Here is a 23,129-nt window from a genome sequence, read left to right on the forward strand (position 1 = left end):
AAGTTTGTTAAAAAGCACTTCATGAGACCATATTTATACAACAAGAACGTTTTGAATTCTTTCTCTTAATAAATCGTTTATTTATTACATTCTTAGGTAGTGGCGATCAAAAAGCACCCTCGATCAGTTCAGGTGTATCCAATGCGGTGGCCAACGGTTTGGGCGGTTTCGCCTACAAGCCACACACTAAACGTTATTCCAATTCATCGATATTCGTGGAGAACCGCGACATCCTCAACGACTCGATGGGTTTGAGCATGGAATCGTCGGTGGACTACCCCGCCACTGAGAGCTATCGCCACGCGAACACATTAACGCCGCCCAGTGCAGCGGATGTCGAAGCTGAAAGTGAACAGCTAGATAAATTTCTAACAAAAGACTTACGTCGCTACTCGGACACAAAACTGGTGATCGGACCGGACAACGAACCGATATTGGGCGCCGAAGTAAATGACGTCTTACTGCCATCAGCAGTGCCCATAGAACCCATATACGCGGTCAGAAACACTGTACCGGCAGGTGGTAATAAACGTGTGCGTCAACTGCTAAAACAAAATTCGGCTACTGCGACAGATACAATACTGGATATGGAGCTACCCACGTCACCGCTGTCGCCACCAGCCGCCTATGCAGTAAATATAACAATGCCAACAACGCGTCAGACACAGGCAGCCTTGCGGCGTTCCCTACACACGGTGGTTGAGTTGGGTTCATGCGCAAATGCGCAGGACTTGCTGAGAAGCAGAGCCATACCCAACACGGCTGTAACGACGAGTATGGGCACATCAAGGCGGCAGTCCACGTCGACGCCAATGTTTAAATCGTTGCCAAATTTGAGTGGCAGTTGCGAAAATCTGCTTCGAAAATGAGCGAACACAGCAATTCTGCCCGACTTCATCGAGTCCAAAACTTAAATGAAGTCTATGCATCTATCTACCTACATATATGAAAATATGAAACTAAATGTACTGAGTTGACGCTCTCTAAGTTGTTGTGTGCGCACATAACTGTATTTTATTTTTTATTGACTTTAGTTTTTGTGCGTGCAACAAATAAGGTTTACTTGCGTCCAAATATTTATTCACGCTTAATGTGTTTTTTGTTTTTGGTTTTGTTTATTTTAAGTGAACCTACACTAAACTTGAATGAGACTTTTTGAATACTCGCTTGTGTCGGCTGGAGTAAGGCTTAATTAACACAGCGTTTAGACTGTTCGTTATAAATATGTAAGCTGCAGTTAGGAAAAAAATATATAAAATGTGAAGTTTGCTGTTTTTAAAACTTATATAATTTTTGTAGTTAAGTGCGGAAGCAGGACAAATCCGATATTTGGAAAAATAATATAATTTATAATATTTTTTTTTATAGATTATGGAAAATGTTCATAATGTGTAGTTTTTTCGTGGAATTATTATCTTTGCAAATTTTTAATAATTTTGGTATGTTGTTGATGTAGCGGCAAAAACATCTCTGAAATAATTTTGAAGAAAGTTGCCGAGTTGACAGTCCTTGTAGGGATAAAAAAATTGAAATTTTTTTCAGTCTCCAATAATGTAAATATCATTAGTAGTTATACACATCAGCGTTTCTAAATTATTTTGCTTTATTCAACATCAAATAAAAGTGTAATTTATACTTATATTTGAGAAAATTTGACAAAACATCTGAACTCGACTTGGCATATTTACGCTCCCAAGCTATAAATAACAAAAAAACAATTTTCAACTACCAAACTAAATATCTAAAAAAGATCCCTCATTAGAGAACCTTCTTTCTAAAAAGTTTTCTTAAAAATTTACAGTGTACCTGTATGAAATGAGCGTTTTTTGTGATAATGAAATAGTAATTTTTAATATGAAAGTAGCAAAAAAAAAATTCAAAGTACTGGCCATTGTTTTTTTAACAGAACATGATCACCATATGCCCCGACAAGCATTCGATGCGACTCTGCAGCACTTTTCTTCAAATGGAAACAAAAAATTAATGCTTTCCGGTACAAAATTTGAAATTTTCAACACAATGAAAAAATATGATATTGTTTGTTTAGTAATTGGTTATTATAAAAAGGTTATTGAATATGTCCAAACAGAAAAAAAATTAAGGTTCGTTCACAACAAATGTGCCCTACCAACACATTTGTATCTTAACGCTCACTTCACACCGGTACACCTGTTATATGTTTTATGAAAGTTCAATAGAAATGTAGTCAACTGAAGATATGCTAAAGTCAGTTAAGTTTTTTTTTTTTTTTTGCCAAAAGTCCTTAGATTTATATTGAAATATTTCGAGAAAACTTGAAAAAAGTGTGCCAAATATTTAATAACAACTAAGTAGATCAACATATTTCTTTTGTTGATTTCGTATTATTACAGAATTTACTATATAAATAATTTATGATCAACTAAAAAATATTCACTTGAATGAAAACTCTAACAAATATTGGATTTGTCCGGCTACTCTCTATAATTTCATAACTCAAAGAGCATAAATTATAACACAAACACACATACAGTTGCGTGTAATGCAAAAGCAACACCTTAGCAGCATTGAAAATAATTTTTTCAGAACGCATTTACTTTCGAAATCTCTGCTTTTCACTTTTTCATACGAAATATATACATACATACATACATATTTTCATTGAGTGAAAAAAGTGTTGAGATTTTGAAAAGTTAATGCTTAATAAAAACTGTGATTAAACAATTTGTCATTTTTAGACTTTTTTGCGAATCGAACATACATAGATTTACACACACACATACACTTGTGAAAAGCACACATAAGTATTTACCTACATATTTTTTTTTTTGTTTTTAAAGTATCAATATGCTTTAAATAAACATGATTAAAACATTTCACAGTACAAGAGTATCATATAGTACAGCGGAGTCAATAATCAGCTCACTTAATCCATATATTTTCGATGTGGATACTAAAAGTACGACATGCAAACAAACATACATACATATAATAAACTTACAAAATGAAAATGAAAAGTGAAAACAATATGAAACTTGAAAAGAAGCAAATATTTTTCTATAAATACATAAATAAACCGTTATTTTAGGATTGCGCTTTGAAACAATCGCTTGTTTTTAACTAGAACATGTTTGAGATTAAAACTCCTGTTCACAATAACCTTTTCAAATTGCCAATTTCTTCCTCCTCTATTTAATGCGCCTGCCTCCAGTAATAATACTTCTATACATTATTAGCTTATTTACTTAATTATATAAATATATATGAACTTCTTTAATTTTTTCATTTCCGATTTCTGTACAGTATGTATACAAAATACAAGTATAAAATCATAAGCAAATGGAATTTTGTAATTAATTTAATTAATAATTACATTACATTTATTACAATGAAAGTATGTATGAATCGCATACTATGGAAAACTATGTAAAATTATATCTATATTATTAATGTAATTTTAAAGCAAAAAATTTTAAAATTTTTTTGTGGAAAATAAAAAAGAGTAACTTAATTACAAGTATGTATATGTATGAAGTATTTTTACTTTAATTACTGAAATTACCAAAACATGGGAATAGTTTACCAAGTCTTTATATCAATTTTGATTATTTGGGGATAGGCATTTGAAAAATTTGTCCGATCTGAACATTTTGTTTGGAGATTGTAGCGATATCTTAATTTAAGATCTATGACAAATTTTGTGACGATACCATGTAAAATTATAAATTTTTCCATATAAGCTCTTGAGTTTGATCGGAAAATGAGAGCTATGTGGAGTAATGTCCGATATCGGCGATTCCGACAAATGAGCAGCTCCTTAAAAAGAAAAGAACGTATGCAAATTTTCAGATCAATATCTCATATACTGAGGGACTAGTTCGCGTAAATACAGACGGACATGGCTAAATCGACTCAGCTCGTCACTCCGATCATTCATGTATGTATATATACATATATTTTACACAGGGGTGTTGTAGAATCCGATCGTTGACGGAATCACAATTGAAATCGATAATGATAAAAAATGTAGTAGATGTCATGAAATCAAATATTATGTTATGACGTCCGAAACAAAATTTGTATCATTTTTGGGTGTCACGGAAATCAGTTTTATCGGGTTTGTTATTAGAAACAAAGCAAGAGGATAGTCGCTGACAGATTTGAAATACAAGTGCATCAACTGGCTTACTGTGATCTCTTTACGAACTTCTTGGCAAACTTAAAATACCTTGTGTAGGGTATAAAAAGAGATTAAAATGCGGCAGGCTTTTTACCGATCCAAACAGGGTTAGATCGCCAAACGAACAACACGTGGCTGGATAAAATTCCGTTATCGTAGAACCGACTGTCGTGGCGACGCGTGAGATGTTTTTCTGTATGGTCCGACCCCATCAAAATAGCGCGTTTTCTATACCTCCCGTTGGGTGATTTCAATGACATTTACAACACATAAACACAACAGATTGAACTGCGACAAAACTTCTAAAAAAAAAGAACTATTCGGAGACCTTTGGAAGAATTTAAGATTGAGAGAAATATCTAAAGAAGGTGCTCTTGTTATTCCATAAAAAAATAAGAGCAACCACAGCGAGGCTACAGAAGACTAGAACTAGAACCAAGAATGATAGATACAAGATTGCAACATACAATGCCTTAAACGATTTGAACGAAATTAGTTTCGCAATTTAATCAATTTTCAATGGGAGTTCCATCTTGGAGGACTGTAAGATAGCGCCCATTCTACATTGGATTTATCAATTAAAATTGCGGTTTCGAATGTACGCCAACTAATGTCTGGACGATTATAGAATAAGATTCTGTAACCTAACATTTTTTTAAATACATGAAACTTTTCAGAAATGAAAGACCGTTTTCGACCACAGAAAATTTAAAACAACTTGATTTGATTTTTTAAAACGTACAAACAACTTATTTATTTGACAAACAAATATCGGTTACAAACGAGTGTCTCTCATAGTATTTACTACACAGTAGTCACCGAAAATTTTGTATTACAAAAAAAAAGAAAATACAAAGTATATATTTCTTATTTATTATAAAACACTGGAATATTAAATGCTTAGTGATGGAATAGCTTTTAGTCGACTTAAACTAAATGAGTGGCAATGACCAGAAATGTTGATGATGAAGTGTGAGGTGACGATTTTTTATGTGGTGCTTTTATAACGCAACTTCTTCTGCACATATGCATTCACTCATTTTGCAGATTTCTTATCGCTATTCTCTTTCGCCTTGCCTTCGCTATTAGTTTCCTCCGGTGCTTTGACGCTCAAATGTGCCGGCCCTGTCTGTTGTATCTGTACGACGCGTTCATTCGCTTTAATAGCCTTACTTGGTGGTGGTGGTGCTTTCACAGTGAGTACACCATCCGATGAGATTGTAGACACCACATCTTTTGGATCGTAATCTTTCGGCAGTGTGTATTTGCGAATAAAGTGTCGTTGTATCATGCCATGGTCATCCTCACGTTCCTCATGTTTACCCTCCACAATCACCGTCTTGTCTACAGTTTTAACGGTCAATTCGTTTGGCTTAAACTGCGACACATCCATGCACACCTGGAAGCCATCTTTGCCGACAGTGGGTATTAACGATGAACATTCAGCCGTATCCTTGCCCAAACGTGCGGAACGACGCGCCAACACTTGTGCGCGATCGTATGGATAATGGCGACGACGTGGCTGTAGCATTAACGAATGACCATGACGCATCGGTCGGAAAATTTCCAATGGATGTATACCGAAACCGAAATCATCATCCCAGTAGTGTTCCAAATCTCTATATTCGGTATCGAATTCACGAGCCAAGTTTGCTAGTAGTGGAACAATTGCCATTTTTCTTTGAATTTATTATATTTCTTTACACTCAAATAAAAATATTTAAGACTTTCTGAGTTCAACAAAAAAGTTAAAAGTGTTTTTGATTTTCACTTCGCTTCGCTGTACACAATTTTACTCTTTGAAGTTTTATTTTCAACTGAGGGAAACGAGGAACCGCCGCTGCTTTTATATCCTCTGTCGAAAGAAAGAGCGCATTATTCAGAGCACCGGCGAAAATTCTCCCGTTTTCTATACATTTCTACATTTTTCCAATTGTGTGCGTCAACCAAATTTCTTTGAGCGCCATAGCAAATTATTTTTGCGCTTTGATACTGAGCTTTTACCATATTCGACGTATGTGATAAATGGTAAGCTTATTGCTTACGAAAGAGATCAATTGAATATTATGTGAGAGAAAAAGAGAAACTGTTACTTAACGCTCTGAGTTTTTGCAGTCTTCCTAACCGGTTCTCTGTGCAAATTTTATTTACCGGCTTTTTGTGATAAACAAAATATTTTTAAATACACTGTATCTGAATGTATGTTTGTATGCATAAAAATAAGGTAAGCTTAGCGACAAATGTAAAAATCTATACGTAGTTATGTAGATGTACATATACAGATGTACCTAGAAAAATAAATAAAAATATAAGAAATATGATGCATGTACTCTATAAAATTTCATTTTCTTCAAACGCTAATCAGAAGTTATGATTTCACCAGAAAATACTAGAAAGTGCGAAGAATTACTAGCATACTTATGTATCTTCAGAAGTGCCAACAAACTCGTTCTGGAAAATGGTAATGAAGTGCCAAAACTTATCAACTGTTTATTGTTTACAAAGCTGAGTTAAAATTTTGTCAGCATATTACAGCACCAGGGTTTGAACTATTGGAAAATCTATTACTATTAAAAAAACTAATGGCGACGGTTTAGGGGTTATATCCACTTGTGAATTCCAAAAAATACATAAGTATGTTTGTATGTATGTATATCGAATTATTTGTATAAAAATTTTAACTTAGTGTAATCGGCTCCCAAAACTTTAAACGCGTTTTTCATAAAACGATGTTTTCAGAGTGGGTGAGGAAAATTTCTCCGAAACGGCTGGATAGATGGTCTTGAAATTTTCACCTAACCTTCTTAAATATAATATATTTGTCAGGTAATGATCGAAGAAATATTGATAATAATTAATTTATTTTTAAGCTTCTCTGAAGTGTAAATTTTGTTCACAATAAACGATTTTTTTGGGGAAACCACCATTTTGTCAAAAATCAAAGTTCAGCCTTTACCTTCGAATATTAACTGTATTCACATATTGTAATAATACAATACATTTTTTTTTTGATTTGAGATAATTTTATGCAGACAAATTTTGTCCTCAAAGTAAGATACATATGCGAATTTGTGCGTTTTCACGTACGCACAAACTTACCCCCGGAATGGCTTCAAAAGTACTTCAATTACACAACTGGGGCCACAGAACCATATGCATAAGTATGTATACTGGATAAATGAATATTACTGCGTACATATGGATGTATGTTTGGAAGTAAACATGTAGTTATGATTTTCGGTGATATTTATTATGTTGTACATAACAATATATACATATGTTCATACGTAGAACAAGTTAGGTATGAATTTTGTGTACTATGGAAGTGCCCAAAGTGCTTTTTGAGCTTTTTGTGCACAAATAAGTATGTATGTATATAAAATCTATCTACATATCTATCAGGTAAAAATCAAAGCAATACGCCAGCCGGTTAAGGGTCAACTGAACTATTGACTTCAAAAAGCGTTATATTGAAATTATGTAAGTGAGGTCGTAAACCAGTTTCAGACAGTTGCATAGGGCCGTAACGGAAATGTTATTATTAACCATTGAAACCAAATTGGATCCAAAATAGTCGATATGTAAGGAAAGCCTATTGAACCATTCTTATCGCCAGTTTGGAATTAATTAGAAAATGTTTTTAGAAATCCGGAGAGAGACGCTTAAGAATGAATCAACAACGATTTTCACACACACCACAGATCTTCAAAGGGTTCCGAACCCGTAGAGCATGTATTTTAGTAAACAGTGTTGAAAACAGTCTACCTTTTTAAATAAACTAAAAACACTTTTACACCACATTATTTGTAAAGTTTTATATTTACATCCGTGATTGGAAAATTAAAGCCTATAGATCATGTTAACAGACCGAGGTATTAGTTTGACACAAACCTAAATTGAAGCAGCAACATCTGCTGCATTAACCCAGAATTACTGTATGAGCAGTTCTATCACCAAAAGACATCGGAGTTTTGGTCAACACTAATAACTCAAATAAATTTTTAAATCGACTAAAAAATGTTGACTAATTATATTCATTTTTTTCTTGACCAAAACGCATTTTCTGCCAAACGAAATTTTACAACTAATAACTCCACCCTAATGTTTATACAATTGCCGTTATGCACATTGCCGAACAACCTTAATCAAACTTGTTCTAAAAAGCGGCACGTCTCTACTTTCGCCCTAACCCAACTACCCTTTGCATGGGTATACCTATTACAGAAAATATTCAATCTGAATTGTAACTCATATAAAACATATATACATATACCTATACCCCTCAATTGAGTACCGTTACAAATCATAACTTTACTTCCAATGAAAGCAAATAAATTAAACAAAATACTTTTTTTTTTTGTTTTTAATGAAAATTTATTCTCAAATTTAAATTTTAGACAGACTTTTCTTTTCCTAGGAATTAATTAACACTTATAAATACTGAATAAAATCGTGTGAAATAAAAAAATGGTGAGTGACTTATGGTAGTTTTCAATGCTTCACTTTCAAGCTTTTGGTGTCTCTTCGTTGGTAGTTTCTTTGGGATTCTCCTTCACATTCAAATGTGCTGGTCCAGTTTGTTGAATTGGGACCACACGCTCATTGGACTTATCCTCGATAGCTGGCTTTGGCACATGTACAGTTAAAACGCCATCTGAAGACAGTGTGGACACAACTTTATCGGCCTGGAATCCCTTTGGCAAAGCATAGCGACGAACAAAGTGTCGTGAGATGTAACCATGATCATCTTCACGCTCCTCATGTTTACCCTCGACCACGATGTGATCATCGACCACCTTCACACTCAACTCACTGGGCTTGAACTGCTGTACATCCATGCTGGCTTGGAACCCATCCTTTCCAATTGTAGCTAATGGCAAATCTTTATCCAATTTGCGCAAACGACCATTTTGGGAAGTTGTGATTGCTGGCCACTGAGTGTAGAACACTGGTTCGTAGAACGGTTTCAAGCGGCTTAAGTCATCAGCCAAGCTCAAGATTAATGGTAGAGACGACATTTTTATTTTTGTATTTAGTTTATTCACTTCTCGAGAATATAAAAATTCAAAAACAGTTCTTTCACTTTGTTTTTAGTAAAAGTTTTGTTTGAGATTTTTTGTGCGCTTGTTTGACGCTTTTTTACTTGTAGCAGTTTGAAATTCAACTATGCTGCCAATCGCGAGTGCCGGTGTATTTATACTCACAGCTAGCGGAGCAACCATTCCGACGTGCTGAGAGATTACCGCGACGTTATCAAAGTATGTACATTTCTCTGCTCTCTCACATGACATATGCGCGCTCTTTGATACAGTTTATTTGGCCAGAACTTTCGACTTCAAGAAATTTCCATAAAAATACAAAAGGTTAAAGCGCAAAATTAGCCGGCAAACTCACCACCTTCCTTCACCCACGTATATTTGCACATACTTACATATGTTGTATATGCATACAAAAGTACAAATATGCATACAGTTGGTGTAATGAGACAAATGATGCAGAAATATACGTACATATACTTAAATACTTTAGACGTTGTTATTTCAAAATTAGCATTCAAGATACAAATATATATAGCAAATTATGAGTCATAATTTAAATATGAACTTTTCTGTATGTAAATGCTTTTAAACAACGCATATTAATAATGATTCGATATAAATTGAAAATTAGTGGTTAAGGTTTTTTCTCATAACTTCCAGAATTTACTCAAAAGAGCTTACTTACTTATTGCCATATTGCATGATTGACAGAAATATAGCTAGCATTCTGGACTGGAAATGAAAAAAAGAGCGTATATGTAAATTGTGTTGCCTCTCCCGAGAATTCTAAATTATTTGCCAAAAGAATTTGTCAATAAAAATTAGCAAATTTTAGGAAAATAACAGACTGACATTTGCTGTCAACAAAATGCAATTTTTCCCTATTTTGTTTACCACATACACATACCACATAAGTATGTATATATGTATATATTTTTGTCAACTGCTGGTTTAATCATAAAACAAAATCGAATAAAATCTTGCTACTGGATGATGGAGAATGATATTTACTTTCTTCGGTGTACTCGCATTGTAATTTGGGGTTTGGAATTGCGTTCGGATCAAATCTGGCTACTTCTGGCGAGCTGAGAACAGGACATTTGATTTTGAACCAAATAATTTGCCATACTAAACATAAACGTCAGCAATGTATACACGTTTACCCTTATAGTTAATTTGACAGCCATCACTCTAGAAAATTCTCTATCTCTATAACTAAAAAAACACTCTAAAGGCATTGAGGTATGAATGTCACATAATTAGTGTTCCCCTAACGTCCCCAGACTATGGGTGGTAAAATGTAATAATAGGATAAATCGAAATGTGCTTTTATTTATACCAGTGAGTTTTAGAGTTTCCTTTATTTCGCGAAGTATTCCATTTTTTCTACCTTGTCTATAAGCTAGGAATCAGCTGTTTGCAATATGTCCGGTTTTTTCAGCTTTTCTATGAGAGAAAGCTTGTAACAATTTAAAATTTAAATAGTTGCTGCGCCGAGAACATTTTCTCGTTTAGATTTGAAGAAGCTTTAGTCGCATTGAAACAAAAGACTTAAGCAATAAACTCGGTTTATTTGTTTTAAATTTCTAGAATATTCATATTTCGTTTTTATAGTTTCAATAAATATAGGAGAATTCTAGTTAATTGCAGAATTTCATATGAATTATAAATATTAAAAGATTTCGCCCAGATATTTACATAGGAGAACAAATTACTGAAGAAAAAAAGCGTCATCATCCCCTAATTGAAACTAGTACACTGTCAGAAAGTGGTAGCAAGGACCTCTTTGTAAGAAATTACAAGATTTAATTGAAGATGTTACTGGTTAGTTGTAGAAACGCTGTTTTTTGTTAACTTGCTTCCTTCCTTTCGCTTTTGCATAAACGTATATTTAATTACGGAATATCTGGTTTAAAGGTAGATACAGTAAGACCTCTTAGTAGTCAAATCCTGATAAAGCAAAAGCAATCCTTGGATATGGCAATATCATTCAAATTCTTCCCATAAATATGAAATGGAATGATGGATGCACGCCAGATGACTGTCCTTATGGCGTAGTATTTTTAATATTGGCTCTAGCCTTCATTACCAAGGCGAGTCTTATCCATAATATTGTCGCAGAAGAAACGTATGTGAAGAAAGTCTTTATTACATGTGAGAGAGATGTAAATAATCATCTTGAAATTATTCTATAATGAGCAGTCTTAATTAAAAGCGTTTGATTTTAAATGTGGGTTCGAATCAACAACCCTCCGACAGTCGCAACTTTTGATAATTTGGCGCTGTCAGCTTCAGTGTACGCTCAAACTGAAAAAAGGCAGTTAGAGAAAATCAAATATATGTAGTCCGATCAATGCTTTTGATCATCGAAAGCAACAATCAACCTGCTATACAAAAGTTAAAGTTACCAGAAGTGAACTCTATATTTGTATGTAGATACGCCATTGAGTAATTGTCAAAGCAACATCACTCACTACGCCAAGACATGTCAAACTCAAAGCTATGACTATTGTTTTCCGCTTCCACACATACACCAATCAATGAAAGACATTTCTAAGTTTCAAATTAGTCAATTTTATTTACAAACTTAATTATAAACAGACTTTTTTTCTCTTAATAAATTTATCTATCACGAACTGAACTTTATAATTTTGATTTCTCTTCTTTGGTAGTCTCCTCAGGGTTATCCTTTACGTTCAAATGTGCTGGTCCAGTTTGTTGAATTTGGATCACACGCTCGTTGGACTTATCCTCGATAGCTGGCTTTGGCACACTAACTGTTAAGACGCCATCCGAAGACAGTGTGGAAACCACTTTATCGGACTTGAATCCTTTCGGCAAAGCGTAACGACGGACAAAGTGTCGTGAGATGTAACCATGATCATCTTCACGCTCCTCATGTTTACCCTCAACCACGATGTGATCATCGACCACCTTCACACTCAACTCACTGGGCTTGAACTGCTGTACATCCATACTGGCTTGGAACCCATCCTTTCCAATTGTAGCTAATGGCAAATCTTTATCCAATTTGCGCAAACGACCATTTTGGGAAGTTTTGATTGCTGGCCACTGAGTGTAGAACACTGGTTCGTAGAATGGTGTCAAGCGGCTCAAGTCATCAGCCAAGCTCAAGATCAATGGTAGAGATGACATTTTTACTTTTGTATTTAGTTTATTCACTTCTCGAGAATAGAAAACTTCAAAAACAGTTCTTTAACTTTGTTTTTTATTAACAAATTTGTTTCAGATTTTGCTTGAGGTTTTTTGCGCGCTTGTTTAACGCTTTTTTACTTGTAGCAGTTTGAAATTCAACTATGCCGGTAATCGCGAGTGCCGGTGTATTTATACTCACAGCTGGCGGAGCAACCATTCCGACGTGCTGAGAGATTACCGCGACGTTATCAAAGTATGTACATTTCTCTATTCTCTCACTTGACGAATGCGCGCTCATTGTTCCAATTTGTTTGGCCAGAACTTTCGATTTCAAGAAATTTCGATGTTAGCGGGCAAACACTTTACACACTACAATTTCAATTAGAGATAACTTAATAAATACATATAGAAGTACAGACTATATAGTATTATATTGCTACCAAAAAAATAAATACATTGACAAAGAAAATCTTATTTCCGTTTTTGGTGTATATATTGTAGTATATTAAATCTGCAAATGGCTTATTGGCTCAGATATTACTTTTGTTTCCAGTGTACAAATGTATAATATTGGTTAAATCTGCTATTACTAACTCTAATATAATAATTTTTTTTAAAACTACGAAAAGTGCAATAACCTTTCGAACAATTAATCCACAAGCATAAAGTCAAATAGGTGGTATGATGGCCCTTTATTCAAAAAAATTTGAAAATTTGTCAATGGCACCGAACTTTAAATAAAAATTTTATAAAATTTAAAATTTTCTCTCTATTATTTGTCTAAAGTGGTTCAGAAGCTCACATCCAAAAATTATCAAAGTCGCTCTATACTTTTAGGCACATATCCATATCGGATACGAGCGGATATGAGGACTCGCTTAACTTAAGGAGTTGAGCCTCTTTAGGATATTCAAAACATCATATATTCTTTAGTTGGCTTAAAGTGTACTAGAGGCTCATAAAAATTGGCACCTGTGCACACTACATATTGATTAGTGGAAGAGATATCTGAATAAAATTAAGCAGAAATAATTCAATCAGCATAATATGATTTGGTAAATAAGGGATACCGCTCCATACAATACGTCATCGTAAATATGAGAATATGCTAAGTCCTGTCGGATATCAAGAAATATGTATATACTTATACACACATACTTATATCTATATAAACCTATACAACTGAGGTCAATGACATTTAAAGTCAGTTGTGATAAATATTATTTGTAACATACATACATATATGTATGCATATGTAAGGCATTCTCCATATACATATCTATGGTATATTTATCTCCAGAAACTTCATTAATAAAAAAATAATAATAAATGTGTAAGTACATGTAAAAGCATACTTATATACATTTGTATAAAAATATAAAGCAAACAATACACATAATATACTACATAAGTATGTATGTACATAAGAATAAAAATACGTTAGGCCCATAGATAACGTTAATCAACATAAAGCTTTTATTAAAGTTCACAAGAACTCATTAAATGAGTGTCATATACAAACATAAGTGTTCATGTACAAAATGGATATACATTTATGTATGTACATACATATATCGACTTATTTTCACAAACCAGTTGGCAAAGTCATATAATACGTACATATGTATATAATAAATAGGAATGTTCATGCAATTTCTGGAAGCCAAAATCTCATTCTATTGTTTGGCAAACAAACCTTATACGAAATATACGCAAAAATGTTTGCATGTACACGTGTGTATTGAAATGATTAACTCTGCTTAGTATGGTTGTTGTTGCTATTATCTCTCACCAAGTCGAAAAGTTTGCTCCGCCGCTGTGAGTATAAATACACCGGCACTCGCGATTGGCGGCATAGTTGAATTTCAAACAGCAAGCAATAAGAAAGCGTTGAACAAGCGCGCAAAAAACTTCAAACAAAACTTTTACTAAAAATAAAGTGGAAGAACTGTTTTTGAATTTTATTTTTCTATTCTTGAGAAGTGAATTAACTAAATACAAACGTAAAAATGTCGTCTCTACCATTAATCTTGAGCTTGGCTGATGACTTGAGCCGCTTGACACCATTCTACGAACCAGTGTTCTACACACGTTGGCCCGCCATTAGCACCACGCCCAGTGGCCGTTTGCGCAAATTGGATAAAGATTTGCCATTAGCTACTATTGGAAAGGATGGGTTCCAAGCCAGTATGGATGTACAGCAATTCAAGCCCAGTGAGTTGAATGTAAAAGTGGTCGATGATCACATCGTGGTCGAGGGTAAACATGAGGAGCGTGAAGATGATCATGGTTACATCTCACGACACTTTGTCCGTCGTTACGCTTTGCCGAAAGGATTCAAGGCCGATAAAGTGGTTTCCACACTGTCTTCGGATGGCGTCTTAACAGTTAGTGTACCAAAGCCGGCCATTGAAGATAAGTCCAACGAGCGTGTGATCCAAATTCAACAAACTGGACCAGCGCACTTGAATGTAAAGGATAATCCGGAGGAGACAACCAAAGAGGAAAAAGCAAAAGCGTGAATCGTATATCATTCACTTAATTTATAGGTGTTGTAGAAAAGTATTAAGAAGTATATAAGAAACATTATAAAATGATTTTGTTTTTAAGAAAAAAGGCTGAATTTTGAGTTTTTATTGCTTTAAAAACTGAATTAAAAATAAAACAGTTGTTTTAAATTAAATTGTCTTTTTATTAGTTTCGTTTCATAGTTTTTTCATTGTAAGTAGCTAGAAATTTAAAACTTTACTTTTCCAAACATTGAAAAATCTTAAGTCTATCAAAATGATTTGGCCTTGTAGCTGCTTGAAAATTTTTCTAAGGTATTTGAAACAGAAGCATTTACGGCTATACGAGGTGTGTTCAAAGGAAAAGGGGAATTTCCATTTTTCGCAGGCTGGGGACATTCGATTATCGATATTTTGTTTATGTTATAATCGAACATACATGTTTATCATGTCCTTACATTAGGAGCCAATTTCGATTAGTAGCTTTTTCTGACAACAGAAAATCTAAGTCACGTTTTTGTATGCTATTTTCCTATTCCCAAAACTGAAAAAACCAATGAAAGGAAAGCGTTTTGCCACAATTGATCAGATTAAGTCAGAATTGAAGAATGAGCTGATGGCCATACCGAAATGCACAAATCAGAAGTGCTTCGAGGATTGGAAAAGGCGTTGGCACAATTGTGTTATATCCGAGGTGGATTACTTTGAAGGGACAAAAGGAAAGAAATTATACCGTGATTTTTCTATACATCTGGTCCAATTCGAATTTATGCTTATTCTGGATAAGTTCCAATAGTAGACACATAAACGTATCCCGTAGTCACAGACACTTCCGTACATATTTCTTTTGAGGTGACATCAATGATAACTATAATTAAGAATCGTGTTAACAAAGTACCAAAAGAACTGTGAGCCTTTGACGGATAAATACCATCTCGGTAGAAACGAAGGAATCTACCCACACTTCGGACGCAGTAAATTATTTGGAATCTAGACTTGAGACAATAATTAATCATAAATTCAGATCAAGTTTGTTGTCATTTACAACAACAGTGCAGCATATGGGTTAGGTACATTTGCAAAAGTTAAAAGTGAGTCTAAAAACTTCTCTTGTTGTCCAGTAATCTTACTACTCATGTTCAAGGCACCTCTTGGGGAAACAATCGTACCGATTTGGCCTACAGTCCTAACCTGGTTCCTTGAATAAGAACTTAACAGTATCAACTTTTACGCGACAAGAAACAATCGGAACCAATATAAAAGCCAAAAACTCCACTACAATCCACGGTACATCGATTTTCATGATAGAACAAAACATTATATAATTAAAATCTCGAGTGTTTATTTTTTAATATTAAGATTTATTTAAATGATAGAATATATATTTTAGAAAAGATACAGTATTATTTCATAATACAATTTTTGGCAACAATTAACTGCATATGTACATATGTGTGTGTATGTATACTGATTGAAATGAATTAACAGTGAAACGAATCAATTTAATTGACTGAATCAACCCTGAGCAGCAAAGCGAGTGAAGACAGTGAGCGCTTAAGCGTTTGCCTGCTCCTCGCTGGTGACTTCTTTGGGATTTTCCTTCACATTCAAATGTGCGGGACCAACTTGTTGAATTTGGATCACACGCTCGTTGGACTTATCCTCGATAGCTGGCTTTGGCACACTAACTGTTAAGACGCCATCTGAAGACAGTGTGGACACAACTTTATCGGCATGGAATCCCTTCGGCAAAGCATAGCGACGAACAAAGTGTCGTGAGATGTAACCATGATCATCTTCACGCTCCTCATGTTTACCCTCGACCACGATGTGATCATCGACCACTTTTACGTTCAACTCACTGGGCTTGAATTGCTGCACATTCAAACTGGCTTGAAAGCCGTCCTTGCCCACAGTCGCTACGGGTAAGTCCTTTTCGAATTCACGCAGTTGAGTTCCGGGTGCGGCAGCTAGTGCTGGCCACCGCGAATAGAAGGCCGGTTCGTAGAATGGCGTCAAGCGGCTGAGGTTATCGGCCAGGCTCAAGATCAAAGGTAGATTTGCCATTTTTTCACGTTTGAATTACTTTTCACTTTCAATAAATGCTCGAATTTGAAATATTTTAATTTTTTGTTAGCTTTTGTTATTGCTTTTGCTTTGATGGGCGCTTTTTCAACGCGTTTATCTTTTGTGATTTTCTGTTTAACTGATGCCGATTGTTGTAGACTCTGGCTCTTTTATACTCTCACATATTGGCGAAAAAATTAGCGAGAGAACAACAAAAACAATGGCAATTGCTTCTGCCGCAATTGATAAGAACACATAGCACCCTAAAAGCGTGTTTACATACAGACGTATCTACGAGAGAGCGGCAAAACGTGACTGACGTAGTGGCATTAACCTACGGGAATCTCCGAGAAAATTCAATAGTATCTACAAGTATAGAGCTTTTCATTGTCGTTTGAGTGTGTTTTGCCGACGAAAGATTTCTCGCTCAGTAAAATTGTTGCGAATTATTTTTGTACTACAAGAGACGAGTTGCTAAATGGCAAAGAATTTACGTGAACATGCTCGAAAAAGTGGGAGGAACTTTCTGATTTTGCATATACTACGTATTTTGTTTCTTTGTGTGAATAATATTATTAAATTTTAGTATAGTTAAACATATATTTTTTAATAAATATGTATATTAAATAACTGAAATTGTACAGCTGTTTTGTGCTTTGTCAGTAAAAATATATGTATCTAAAATGCTATTAATAATATACATATGTATATTTAAAGTTTATAAAGATTAAATTATATATTTTAAAAAGTTGCTATCAATAAATTTGGAATTCCTATTTATAATATTTTTAATAACCATTTTTAATCGAATGTTTATCGATAAAATAAACAAGAAAAACGTTACCTTCGGCTGCACCAAAACTGTAATACCTTTCACAGGTATATCTCTTATACTATAAAAGAGTATAAAAAGATCTTTATATTGATTTTAATCGGTCAGTTTGCATGGTAGCTATATGTCATAGTTGTCTGATCTAAATAATTTGTTCGGATATTGTAGCGTTGCCTTGGTTAATAATCTATGCCGAATTTCATGACGATGCTTTAACAAATGAAAAAGTTTTCCATACAAGGTTTTGAGTTTGATCTTTCAGTTTGTCGGCGGTTTCGCCAAATGAATGAAGGAAGGAAAGGACGTCTGCGAAATTTCAGATCGATATCTCAAAAACTGAGGGACTAGTATATACAGACAGACAGACGCACATACCTAAATGGACTCAGCTCGTCACGCTGTTCATTCATATTTGTATATATTATAAGGAATCGAACGTTTCCTTCTGGGTGCTACAAACTGAGTGTTAGACTTAATATATGATGGTATAAAAAAACTATTTTCTTTTCTAAAAAAAAATTTTAGTAAAATAAACAAGCATATTTTAATTTCTTTTAGAAGGAATTTTTACCAAAAGCCTTCAGAATTTAATAAATAAAATATGTGATTATAACTAAATTGATTTTCATGGAAATGTTTTCGGTAATAGATTTAGGAAATGGAGAAATTAGAAAACGAAACTTATGGACCAATTCCTTAACGATCTACATAAATTAGATTATATGATATAATATTCTGCTACGAAATTAAAAACATTTAAAATTCCGACAATCGTTTAGATGATCCTTAATTAGGCAAGACCTGAAAACTAGTAGATAAGGTAAACTAAAGATCTGTTAACGCACTGCAGGTTGACAGTTATGGAGCCATGGATGACACAATGAACCAAATGACATATGGATATACATATGCGTACATGTTCTGTATTCCCCGAGTTTTCAGCATTGTATAAATCTAGAAGGATTATACAATGGTTTTCAGATTACTCTAATTTATTCTTTGCATCTCCTTTCACACCCAATCAATCAGGGGTGTTGCAGAATCTGATAGTTGTCGGAATCAGAATTGAAACCGATAAGAAAATGTAGTTGGTGTCATGAATTCAGATATTATTGGTTTGACATTCGAAACAGAAACTTTATCGGTTTTGGGTGTCACGGAGGATATTCGTTGACAGACTTGAAATGTAAGTTAAGAAAATAATTTGTATTATTGTTACGATTTAATTTATCGTTATATCTATAGAGAAAAACATAAGAATAAAACACAAAATGTCATAATTAATGAGTTTATGGGACGAAATCCAGATATTTTAAGAGGATTTACAAAACGTAATTAAACACCCAAATGCGTCTTTATTCAGTCGATAATGTGATATAAATCTGTAAAGTAAACATGTATACAAACACATACGACTCCCCTAGTGCATCAAGAGGATTACTTTGATCTTTTAAAATCTTCCTTTTCATTTTTTCGTTGTTTTTTTCTCCCAATAAAATAAAAGATAAAATAGCGAAACTCATTGTAAACTTTAGTAGACTTTAGACAGCTGATTCGAATATTGGTTTTGCATATGTTCAAAAAGACGAAAATCCAATCAGATTCAGTGACACCATTGAAAATCAGAATTGGTTTGCAATTGTGACAACAACGCAAATCTGGCTTGGACTCCACAACACCCCTGAATAAATATACACATGTGCATACGTATTTTCTAGAACCACCGTAAGAAAAAATCGATTATAATTTTTGACAGATACCCTCGACAGTCTGGCTACCTTATTATAGCGACATAAAAGCTTAATATTCTAAATTATACCAGTTGTTTGTTCGATTATATTTTGCACACTACTGCTTTTTCTCTTAGCGCTTTTTTGACTACAAACTAATATTTTTTTTCTAGTTTTATATATACACAAACATATGCATATGTATGTTATATTTATGTATAATATGTACATACATGACCACCTCTCCAGAAAATCTTCTGGACATATAATACATTCTCCTCTTTATGCAGATTTCCAGTTTTAAAACAGCTTTTAAACAGACAGTACCTATGTACATATATATGTTTGTATATGCACACTACGTACATACATACATACAAGTATATACCTTCCATATGTATGACAGTATGTAATTACATATAAGTTATAACTACACAAACCGGCATGGTTAAAAATTATTTTTTTTCTCACTTCCAGCAAAGTGGCGACACCTCTACGCTGCCCGTGTGAGATTGAATGAATTTGTCGCCTATATAACGCAACTACCAGATAGTCAGCCACCGTGGAAACCATAGCAATAGCAAAATTATCACTCCAAAAAAAGAAATACGTTTCTCTATAATGTTCACAGGCCTGTTTCGCTTGAAAGATACAATCTTATTTTAAATGCATATGTACATGTATGTATGTCTGTGTGTGTATCTATTTGCATTTGTGCGCTGCATGCGAATATATAAATTTACCGGTGCTTTGCAGCCATCAGCTGAATGCCATGTTCATTTCCAGTCAATGCGTTCCTCAACGCGATTCTCCACACAGCTGCGATGTAGCACCAAGTCAGCCAGCAGCTACGCAATTCCAGAAAATTGCATATGGTTTGTACCCACCAGCCGTTGTGTAGACATACTATGTATGTATGTGCATCATCAGCGCACGAGTGTGTATAAAATCGTTACGCTATGAGTATCTATAAAGCGTGTAGCGCTTTGCATGCCGCCGGGCGCAACATGGGTCATGCAAACCAGAAAGGGCCAAGGGACTGCTTTTCAGCGACATGCGCAGTGAAGCTTGTGAAAATTATACGCTGCCCTAAACGACTGACTGCGACGTGCTGCTGCGCTCAGCCCCCGGCTTTCTGGAACTTCTGCGGGCAACTTGTCTGGTAACCAGCTGTTTTTTGTTGCTTTTACTGCTGTTCGTGCCGGCAAAATTGTTGCTGTTGCTTATGTTGTCTCGATATTTGCCGGCATAACGACCGGTTCTCTGACAACGAATGCCATACACACACACACACACACACACCACTAGACGATGGCAACAATAACAACAGCTGAGCTGGGTGCTCTCTCAGCTGTTGTAGAATGAAAGCGATGGAAATATTGCGTAAAGTTCCAATACATGAGGGATACTTTTCGTGATTGTCGCGGCTGTTGGCGATAAGTACATATGGAGGTATAAATATGTATAAGTATATAGCAGATATATGACGTAGCATATATGTGATGCTGATTCTTCAGGCGTTAAAGGTGTGCACCTACGCTACTTTGTTGCACTACAATATACAATAAATATGTACATATAAACTAAACAGTTTTATATAAGCATAAAAATCAAATAGGACTATTATTTTCACATATATTTTTGTATTACTATTTAAGTACATAAATACTAAATACATACTTGTACATCTCTAATTTCTTTAGGCCTAATATACTTCAATAAGTATTACTTATACATATGTATGAATGTTGTGTATATAGTAAATACATCCACTTATGTATTATGCGTTTCGATAGGAACTATTTATGTATATACACAAAAACGTATATACTTGCACATATAAACCTTCCGTTATGAGCAGCCTTATAAAAACATGAAATATTAAACTGCTGAAAAATAAAGTCTTTCCTGGTACCAATCGTAAAAAAAAATCTTATATTTATCAGTATACCCACCTTCATATCTGCCAACATTAATGCATATAGGTACATACATATGTATTTACAAATCTACATATATATACACACAGTCATACACTTGAACGCGCAACGTGCGAGAAATCATTTGTTATGACTGACTACTATTTTTTGAGATGCTTATAAATAGCTGTTGTTTATGGTGAAATGTACTCGAATTTAAAATACATTTACTCAAACAAAATTGTTTATAAGTAATAATAAACAAACGCTACATAATTTGCAAAAATTTTGTATACAAACAACAGAGGCAAGCGAAAGTCGAAAAAAGCCGGTAACGTCACATAGGCGAGCTTTTATTTTGCAAAAGATAAGATAGCTACTACATACATACATATGTATTGATGTATATACTATATGTTAACGAACTTCAACCACATATTCTACTTAGCACATATATGTATATATGTATGTATGTATATATGAGTATCAGTAAGTCCATTTGTCAGTGATGCATTTCTGGGATAATTATCGATTTATTTTGTTAATTTAAATTCTCACTCTTGTAACTGAACATATTTCGGTCATAACCTATGTAAATACGTATGACCTTATGTATATATGGTATATACATATGTACATGTATACATTTGACTGAATAACTACTTACAACGCATTTCTTGTGGGCTGCATCGGCAGGGTGCGAGAAGTAATGTTAAGGGAGTTGGGTTCAGATTAAATACATATATGTATGTTTTTATGAATGTAAGCAGTAATAGCAGTAATTTTTACGTGTCTGCTGAAAACAATTCTAGAAAAAATGTAGGTTTATACATACATACATATATATGTACATATGTAGACATAGAAAGAAAAAGCTCCGGAAAATTCATTTCAATAGTGTGTATTCTAAAATTTTATTTTTAAACATTTATATAGTATGTACGTAAGTACATAGTATGTGTGAATATACATAGTTATATAAGGAGTTTGTACATAAATAAGTATGCCGAAATGTTTAAATAAGTTCTTAATAATAATAATGCTGCTATAGCCGCTGTCAGCTGTCAATACTTTTTTATTTATTTAAACAGTTTAGTAAAGCTGAAAGCGCTTTAAAAGTTCAGCTTGAAATTTAACACCTCCGTGCGTGAGTGATTACAATTATAGACACCTATACTATATGCATAAAGATAAACTCTTAACTACATTTTCGTTGAAATTTTCTTAAATTGACCGGATGACTCACTATTGGAATTAGGCTCTTCTTATCTAAAAAAAAAAGGGAAAAGCCTATAACGCTTTAACCTACTAATAGGCGTTTTAATTCTATTTTGGAGACGTATGGAACTACTTAGTATCATTGTGATACATTAATGCATTTTCACACCTGCGATCCGAACAAATAACATCCAATTTCTAGCTAAGAAACAACCGAGCTGCTGATGGAATATATAAAAATATTTCTTATGTACGAAAATCTTTTCGAAAATTAAAAAATTTCTATAAGTTATTGCCTTCACTAGGAATTCAAATTAATAATGCAGACAGATAGACTTGTCTAAATCTACTCAGCTCGTCAGTCTAATCTTTTATATATATTTTATAGGGTCTCCGACGTTTCTTTTACACTTATACTTCGTGGTAAACTTAATAAAGGGTATATTTCAGTGAATAAAAACACAACACAGTTATATGATTTGCATAATTTATATGCATTAAT

The 23,129-nt window shown here is 34.0% G+C and overlaps 6 protein-coding genes across 8 annotated transcripts in view; 2 read left to right on the forward strand and 4 right to left on the reverse strand.

Annotated features, from left to right (window-relative positions):
* Positions 1 to 3,503, forward strand: part of LOC106614111 (uncharacterized) — a 28,783-nt gene extending 25,280 nt beyond the window's left edge. For all 3 annotated transcript variants that reach the window (XM_036364745.2, XM_036364747.2, XM_036364744.2), the window contains exon 7: positions 97 to 3,503. In XM_036364745.2, the coding sequence (XP_036220638.2) occupies positions 97 to 869 (773 nt within the window). In that variant the 3' untranslated portion in view covers positions 870 to 3,503. The remainder of the gene's footprint in view (positions 1 to 96) is intronic.
* Positions 3,504 to 4,881: 1,378 nt separating this feature from the next.
* Positions 4,882 to 6,128, reverse strand: Hsp27 (Heat shock protein 27). Its single transcript, XM_014229673.3, has one exon. The coding sequence runs from the start codon at positions 5,832 to 5,834 to the stop codon at positions 5,196 to 5,198; it is 639 nt and encodes a 212-aa protein (XP_014085148.1). The 5' UTR covers positions 5,835 to 6,128; the 3' UTR covers positions 4,882 to 5,195.
* Positions 6,129 to 8,507: 2,379 nt separating this feature from the next.
* Positions 8,508 to 9,334, reverse strand: LOC106627947 (heat shock protein 23). The gene has a single exon (XM_070111121.1). It carries the CDS (start codon positions 9,175 to 9,177, stop codon positions 8,665 to 8,667), a length of 513 nt encoding a protein of 170 aa, XP_069967222.1. The 5' UTR covers positions 9,178 to 9,334; the 3' UTR covers positions 8,508 to 8,664.
* Positions 9,335 to 11,748: 2,414 nt separating this feature from the next.
* Positions 11,749 to 12,516, reverse strand: LOC106627942 (heat shock protein 23-like). Its single transcript, XM_070111120.1, has one exon. The coding sequence runs from the start codon at positions 12,352 to 12,354 to the stop codon at positions 11,842 to 11,844; it is 513 nt and encodes a 170-aa protein (XP_069967221.1). The 5' UTR covers positions 12,355 to 12,516; the 3' UTR covers positions 11,749 to 11,841.
* A 1,688-nt stretch (positions 12,517 to 14,204) lies between these two features.
* On the forward strand, positions 14,205 to 15,446 carry LOC106627953 (heat shock protein 23). Its single transcript, XM_014248292.3, has one exon. The coding sequence runs from the start codon at positions 14,364 to 14,366 to the stop codon at positions 14,874 to 14,876; it is 513 nt and encodes a 170-aa protein (XP_014103767.1). The 5' UTR covers positions 14,205 to 14,363; the 3' UTR covers positions 14,877 to 15,446.
* A 755-nt stretch (positions 15,447 to 16,201) lies between these two features.
* Positions 16,202 to 17,086, reverse strand: LOC106627952 (heat shock protein 23). Its single transcript, XM_014248291.3, has one exon. The coding sequence runs from the start codon at positions 16,926 to 16,928 to the stop codon at positions 16,416 to 16,418; it is 513 nt and encodes a 170-aa protein (XP_014103766.3). The 5' UTR covers positions 16,929 to 17,086; the 3' UTR covers positions 16,202 to 16,415.
* Positions 17,087 to 23,129: the final 6,043 nt, after the last annotated feature.

The sequence above is a fragment of the Bactrocera oleae genome, chromosome 6 (assembly GCF_042242935.1).
Source record: "Bactrocera oleae isolate idBacOlea1 chromosome 6, idBacOlea1, whole genome shotgun sequence".
Classification (NCBI taxonomy): Eukaryota; Metazoa; Arthropoda; class Insecta; order Diptera; family Tephritidae; genus Bactrocera; species Bactrocera oleae.

Coding starts and splice junctions, on each gene's coding strand:
- Hsp27 (XM_014229673.3), bottom strand. CDS start 5,834: ATGGCAATTGTTCCACTACTAGCAAACTTGGCTCGTGAATTCGATACC.
- LOC106627947 (XM_070111121.1), bottom strand. CDS start 9,177: ATGTCGTCTCTACCATTAATCTTGAGCTTGGCTGATGACTTAAGCCGC.
- LOC106627942 (XM_070111120.1), bottom strand. CDS start 12,354: ATGTCATCTCTACCATTGATCTTGAGCTTGGCTGATGACTTGAGCCGC.
- LOC106627953 (XM_014248292.3), top strand. CDS start 14,364: ATGTCGTCTCTACCATTAATCTTGAGCTTGGCTGATGACTTGAGCCGC.
- LOC106627952 (XM_014248291.3), bottom strand. CDS start 16,928: ATGGCAAATCTACCTTTGATCTTGAGCCTGGCCGATAACCTCAGCCGC.